The 6,708-nt window shown below is 55.3% G+C and overlaps 1 protein-coding gene across 3 annotated transcripts in view; it reads left to right on the forward strand.

The window, feature by feature from the left end:
• The window catches only part of AHRR (aryl-hydrocarbon receptor repressor), a 106,754-nt gene extending 105,139 nt beyond the window's left edge, over positions 1 to 1,615 (forward strand). For 2 of the 3 annotated variants that reach the window (XM_003263188.4, XM_030813868.1), the window contains exon 11: positions 335 to 1,614. In XM_003263188.4, the coding sequence (XP_003263236.3) occupies positions 335 to 1,316 (982 nt within the window). In that variant the 3' untranslated portion in view covers positions 1,317 to 1,614. Of the gene's footprint in view, positions 1 to 334 lie in introns of all 3 variants that reach the window. The other variant, XM_012501654.2, reaches the window with a different exon arrangement.
• The last annotated feature ends 5,093 nt before the right edge of the window (positions 1,616 to 6,708 follow it).

Raw genomic sequence — 6,708 nt, forward strand, 5'->3', positions numbered from 1 at the left:
GCACCGCCCTTCCCCACCCCTAGCACTAGTGACTGGTGTGGCTGACACTGGACAGCTGGCATAGGCCTCACAGAGACACCTCCCTGAAGCCCGCACCCTCACCCCACCCTGGGCCTTCCTCACTCGCCCCAGGCACACAGTGGGGGTGGGGTGCTGGCACGGCCTCCTGGGCTGCTGGGTGGGTTAGAAGGGACAGTGCAGTGTGGGGTCGGTGTAGCAGCCTTGGCAGATTTAGCATCGTCCTAATTTAGTAGCCTCCCTTAGAGAGCCCCACCCAAGGCAGCCAGATCTAGTGTCCAGCTGCTGTCAAATGGGCCCCGTCTTTTCTCTGCAGGGACAGGGAGGAGGAGCAGCAGAGGATGCTGAGCAGGGCCTCTGGAGTGACAGGGCGGAGGGAGACTGCAGGACCCACAAAGGCCCTGCCCTGGACAGCGGGAAAGCACAGTGAGGATGGTGCCAGGCCGAGGCTGCAGCCCAGCAAGAATGACCCACCGTCCCTGCGCCCCACGCCCCGCAGCTCCTGCCTGCCCTACCCATGTGTCCAGGGCACTTGCAGGAACTCGCCCATCTCTCACCCGCTGAGCCCGTCCCCCAGTGCCTACTCCAGCCGGACAAGCAGACCCATTCGGGATGTCCTTGAGGACCAGGTACACCCTCCCCTCTGCCACTTTCCCCAGGGGAGCCTGCAGCACCGGCTCCCTCAGCCTGGAGCTCAGCGTGTTGCCACGAGGGGCTATCCCATGGAGGACGTGAAGCTGCAAGGTATACCGATGCCTCCGGGGGACCTGTGCGGTCCGACGCTGCTGCTAGATGTGTCCATCAAGATGGAGAAGGACTCTGGGTCTGAGGATGCTGCAGACGGCTGTGTGCCCAGCCAGGTGTGGCTGGGGGCCAGTGACAGGAGCCATCCAGCCACCTTCCCTACCAGGATGCACCTGAAAACAGAACCAGACTCTCGGCAACAGGTGTACATCTCGCACCAGGGGCACAGCGTGCGGGGGGCTCAGCCCCATGGGAGGGCCACTGCTGGGCGCAGCAGCGAGCTGACCCCTTTCCACCCTGCACACCGTGCCTGCCTGGAGCCCACGCACGGCCTTCCCCAGCCAGAGCCTCCCCACCAGCTCTGTGCACGGGGCCGAGGTGAACAGTCCTGCGCCTGCAGAGCTGCTGAGGCTGCCCCTGTGGTCAAGCGGGAGCCCTTGGACTCTTCCCAATGGGCTACTCACAGCCAGGGGGCGGTGCCCGGGATGTTTCCCAAAAGTGCCTTGGCCACGCTGGTCCCGCCCCAAGCTTCGGAGTGCACATTCCTGCCGTAGCGCAGTGACCCCCGTCCAAGCTCAGATCCGTCCGTCTATGCTCAGATGCGTCGGTGGCTGGGCTGCCCTGCGCCTGGTCAGGCCGGAGCCCGTCCTAAGACACACGCTTTGCAGAGCTGTGCATGTGCAGTCTGCTGGTCTGTGTGTGCAGCATACGCAGTAGCCTATCCTGAATTTTGTAAAATATCCCAACAGTTCTTAAATGAAAACTGGCCTTAAGTCTATTGAAGCATGACAGCACTTCTCTTTGCGGAATGACAGCACTTCTCTTTGAGGAATTAAAATCTTTAGGAAAGTGATCATGGCTGGACAGCATCATGCCCCGGAGGCAGTGAGTGCCCGTCCCACGGCCGCCAAGTCCGCAGTCGGGGATGAAGCGGTCGGGTGACGCACCTAGCTCAGCCCTCCCAGGCCACCCGCAGCTCCCGGCCTGTGCTGTGCAGGAAGGGTCAGCCCATCGCCACAGTGCGTTGTAGAGGCCAGCACATGGCAAATTAGAAATACAACTCGCGGAGAAAAGGGTCTGTGAGCCCACTCATAGAGGAATCTAGAAAGTTCCAGGCAGCAGAGGCTGGCAGCGTGGGTCCCACACTGTGCGGCAGGTGCTCCGTGGCGCCATGACAGAGTCTGAGGCCAGACCTGGACTGGAGATTGACACCATAACCCCCGTTCCTTCTGGACATCTTCCGAGTTCTCAGTGGGTCTCTGCGGTCGCTTCTTACTAATCTGCCTCTTGGTACATCACGTAATACAGAGTTCACAGACTCTGGGTTTGGAAGTACAGAGAAACACAACGTAGAGAGAAGACACAGGAAACTGCACTGCCTGTGGGGGTTTCTCTCTGTCCGTATGGTTCACTCAAATGAGGGTTCCCATTGCCATCCTAGGAGAATAATTAGGGACAAGATGGACATGTATTAATAGCATTAAAACAGTTGTAAAGGTGATACGTTCTGAGAGTGGGAAATTTGGATACAAAAGCATAAGTCAGAAAGTGAAGGTCACCAATCCACCAACCCGAGATAACTTACAGCTGATGGTGCAGTTCAGGCTTCTTCCACGGTGTGGCCTGGAACCCCACCCGGATGGTGCAGGCATCAGATCAGGGTGTAGAAGTCACCCCAAGCAAGAGGAAGCCAGGCAGTGAGGCCCTGGGGTGTGGCTGCAGCTGGGCCCACCTGTGCGGGGGCGGGAAGGCCCCTCAGGGACAGGGCGTCGGCGCCGTGACGTCAGCTCCACTGGGAGTGGCAGGAGCCGTGGGAGCCCATGGGCGAGGGACCCACCACCCCATCGCACTGTGCATTCTGCCTCCCGTGTGGACGCCCTCTCTGTTGTCAGTGGCTTTGAGGTGTCATTGCTTACTTAGACCCTGGTTTAATGCTGGAGCCATTTGTTAAATGCACCTTTACTTTGTCAAAACCCAGGTTTGGTTGGCAGGACTGGGTCTTCTGCCCAATGCCAGGTGCCTGCACCTCTCAGTGGCCTGGTTCTTGGACAGTTTGCCCCCACGTGGCAGGGACAGGGACAAGGATCTCCTCTCAGAACTGGAAGAGAACAGCCAACCATCTGAGCCCAGAGTCACGATCCATCGTGGCCTCCTGTGACCCCCAAGCCCTGCCGAGGGGGCACTCACTCTCTGCTTAGCCTGGGGGCGCCTTTCAAAAGGTGACCTCTGTGCTGTGCTGTCGTGGGTGTGAGATGTGCTCATGGACTTCCACTGCCATCTGCCCCTTATCTGATGCCTAAACTCATGATGGGGACAGAGCTACACCAGCCATGGGGTGACCAGCCACCTAAGGGTCAGTCACCTGTGGAGAGCAGGCACCTATGAAGACCAGGACCTGAGGACTGGCCCCTACTTCCCACTTTGGCCCGACACTGGCACAGAGCCCCTCTTTATTCATTTCTCAAGCTGAGCATGGCACACTTCTGGCCTCTGGGCATTTATGGATTTAAGACCAGGATGGCATTTCAGAAGCTTCCCACTTCCTTCCTATTCTGAGTGCCCGGCTCCTTTGCTGATCATGGAAAGTCCCTTAATAATTAGACCTGCAGGCCAGGTGCAGTGGCTTATGCCTATAATCCCAGCACTTTGGGAGTAAAGGTAGGAGGATCGCTTAAGCCCAGGAGTTCAAGACCAGCCTGGGCAACATAGGAAGAACGTGTCTCTACAAAAAATAATTAAAAATCAGATCTGCTGTATCCCTGAAAAAGTCTTGATCAACATGCATGTTCCACTCTTGGAGTTCCCTGTCCTGAGGGCCAGCCACATCCTGTGTCCTGGAGCTGAGCCCTCAGCAGCTCCCTTCAGCCTGGGCGCTGCCTGGGTCCCAAGCGTGGCAGCTGCTCTTCCAGTCTCGGGGCCGAGCAGGGCAGGGAGCTCAGTGACCGAGAGTCTTGTGTATCACAGGTCTCGAGTGTCCTGGAGCCAACGGCTGTCACTGGGAAAAACACCAGACCCCAAAGATCGAATCAGAGACGTGGCTGCGTGTTTGCGATTGTAGCCAGGCCCTTCAGTGCCATCAAAGGAGCACTGGGGCCTCCTTAAGCACAGACGGCAGCCCCTGCCCAGGAGGCTTCTTCACCATGTCCTGCCCTGCAGCCTCCCAGACCTTTAGATGCGCCCCTGCCCAAGGCCCTCCTGGTGACAGGTACCAGCCCCCGCCCAAGGCCCTCCTGGTGACAGGTGCCAGATTGAGTGGTGGGTTGCTGCCAGGCAGGCCATGCTGTGTTGACGCTGCACTCAGCACATGGGTGTCGGCTCTGCCGGTTTTGTGGTGTCCCCGGGACCCCACATGAGGCTGCGGCCCTGAGAGCCTGGGGTCAGCGAGGTGTCTGACATCCCTTCCTCAATGGCAACAAAAACTCCCCAAGTCAGCACTTTTGTTATTTTATAGCCACAACCCTCTTGGAAAACAGTGGGGAAGACTATGGAACATAGAAGGTGTGGATGTACCACTTCTCTCTAAAATGTCATTGTTAGCACTAATTACAGGTTCATGTTTTTCTGTTTATGTAGCTTTTCCCTATATAGCTGAAAAAGTATTAAAGTCAAATATAAGGTGGGAATGGGATGGAAGGGAGAAGATCAATACAACTTATATTTTTGTAGTTTCTACTGGAAGAAAAAAGTTTTCAATATCTAGACCAACTTGTTGAATTTTTAAAACTTATGCACTATAAATGCAACTTTCTCTACTGCTTTCTCAGTGCCTTTAGGAAGCTTTCAAATTTTTTTGTACTGTGGTTTGTATTAAATTTGCAATACTGATGTAAAATACATGACATGCTAGTACATGTTTAACAAAAATTTAAATGTCTGCAAAAGTCGGCGTGATTTCCCAAAGTCACTTTATTTCCTTTAAAGAGTGTGCTGGTTAATCTACATTCTAAGACAGCCTTTCATCGCTAAATATAAGGCAGCAATAAAAATAAAAACTCTAGAGCTGCAAGCCTCATGGACGATGAGAAAATGCCTGCCATCTCCCTGCTCCTGACCAGTGGCACTGCATCTAGAGAGGGTCTAGGCCCCCCTCCCCTGTCACTGAAGGTCAGGGCCCCTCCCAGGTGCTCTCAGGACGTCCCAGACCTGACCCGTCCTGTAAGAAGCAAGGAGGGTAGAGCTGAGGGCACTGTGGGTCCGAGGCCATGCGGGGTCCACCCTGCCTGGCACAGGGCCTGCATGACAAGCCCATGGGAAGGGGCAAGGGCCCAGGCAGATTGTGGCCAGACCCCTCAATGCCATCAGAAAAAGTGCTGGGGTCTCCTTAAGCACAAACGGCAGTCCAAGGCCCAGGGAGCTGTGCTTTTGTTTCCTTTCAGGCATCTTTAGAGCCTGTGCAGCCCCTGCCAGGCCTCCTTCGCACCCTGCAGCCCATCAGCAAACCCATCCTGGTCGCTGATGTAAGACTCCCGTGTCCTTCCTGGGGACCAGGCCAGCCCTCCCATCTGTGGCCCCACACCTTGGCCCACCCTGCCCCCCACGCCCTCTCCTCTGTGGCCTCAGGCAGATGGAGTTGCCACATTTTCACTCCTCACCCCCAGTCTGGCTTCTGCTGATGCGCCTGTGTGGAGTTGGGACGCGTACAATTCTTTTCTTTTTTCTTTTCTTTTTTTTTTTTGAGACGGAGTCTCACTCTGCTGCCTAGGCTGGAGTGCAGTGGTGCAGTCTCAGCTCACTGCAGCCTCCACTTCTCAGGTTGAAGTGATTCTCCCACCTCAGCCTCCAGAGTAGCTGGGACTTCAGGCATCCACCACCACGCCCAGCTAATTTTTGTATTTTTAGTAGAGGCTGGGTTTCACCACGTTGGCCTGGCTGGTCTAAAACTCCTGGCCTCACGTGATCAGCCTACCTCGGCCTCCCAAAATGCTGGAATTACAGATGTGAGCCACCACGCCCGGCTGGACGCACACAATTTCATCTCACCAGGCACTGCCCAGCGTCCTCCAGAGGGGCTGCACCCACTTGGCCTCCCTTCTACCAGCCACACCTCCTGGGATCCCATCCTCACCCCACACTGGCACCTGTGTGGACAGACTTTTTCAGTCTTGGGCTTCTGAAGGGATGAAATGGCAGCTGTTTTATGTGCATTTTGCTTATTCATTCGGCATTTTTTTAGTCCCTGTTGAGTATCAGGCCCTGCACCAGTGCTGGGGACGCATTCAAGAGAAAACAGTGCAGACATCGGTGCTGTCCCAGAGCTGGCGTCTACACGTGTGGTGTGCGGTCTGTGCGCGTGTGCAGGGGGAAGGGGTGCAGGCAGCTGAACGTGACCATGAGAACCCTGTAAACTCTGCGAGGCATGGAGGGGACCAGTGCTTTGCAGGTGCACAGAGGTGGGGTTGGGGATGGACAGCTAGAGCTGAACAGTGAGTGGGGGAGGCCGCAGGGCCGCAGGGAGGTCTGGGTGACAACAGAGCAGGGCCTGGGTAGAGACGCCCTAGTCATGGCTCAGAGGCTTCAGGAGGGCCCCGTGGGGAGGGTGTGGGGACAAGGTCTCCCTGAAGGCCGAGGGAAGCAGCTTATTCCCCGGAGCCAATGGCTCTTGTCCTTTACTCGTTTCTTGCTGCACTCGTTTGCCCTTTAAGATTAATTTGCAGTTGTTTTCATTCTAGATAGCAATTTTCTCATCAGTTACAGATGTTGACAATGTTTTCCCTCAGTCTGTGGCTTGGCTTTTCACTTAAGGATTTAAAAATTATATCCCACAAGAGTTTAAAATTTTAGTATAGCAACTTTTCTATTTTGTTCTTTATGGCTTATGCATTTTGCGTCTTAGGAAAATAACTATCTTCGACAGTGGCTTTTGACCAAAAACCCATGTTGTTTGATATTCATATCCCCATACCAGCTTCTCAGGCCTTGCTGACCCACGTGTGAAAAGCCTCCAGT

The sequence above is a fragment of the Nomascus leucogenys genome, chromosome 6 (genome assembly GCF_006542625.1).
Source record: "Nomascus leucogenys isolate Asia chromosome 6, Asia_NLE_v1, whole genome shotgun sequence".
Taxonomy (NCBI): Eukaryota; Metazoa; Chordata; class Mammalia; order Primates; family Hylobatidae; genus Nomascus; species Nomascus leucogenys.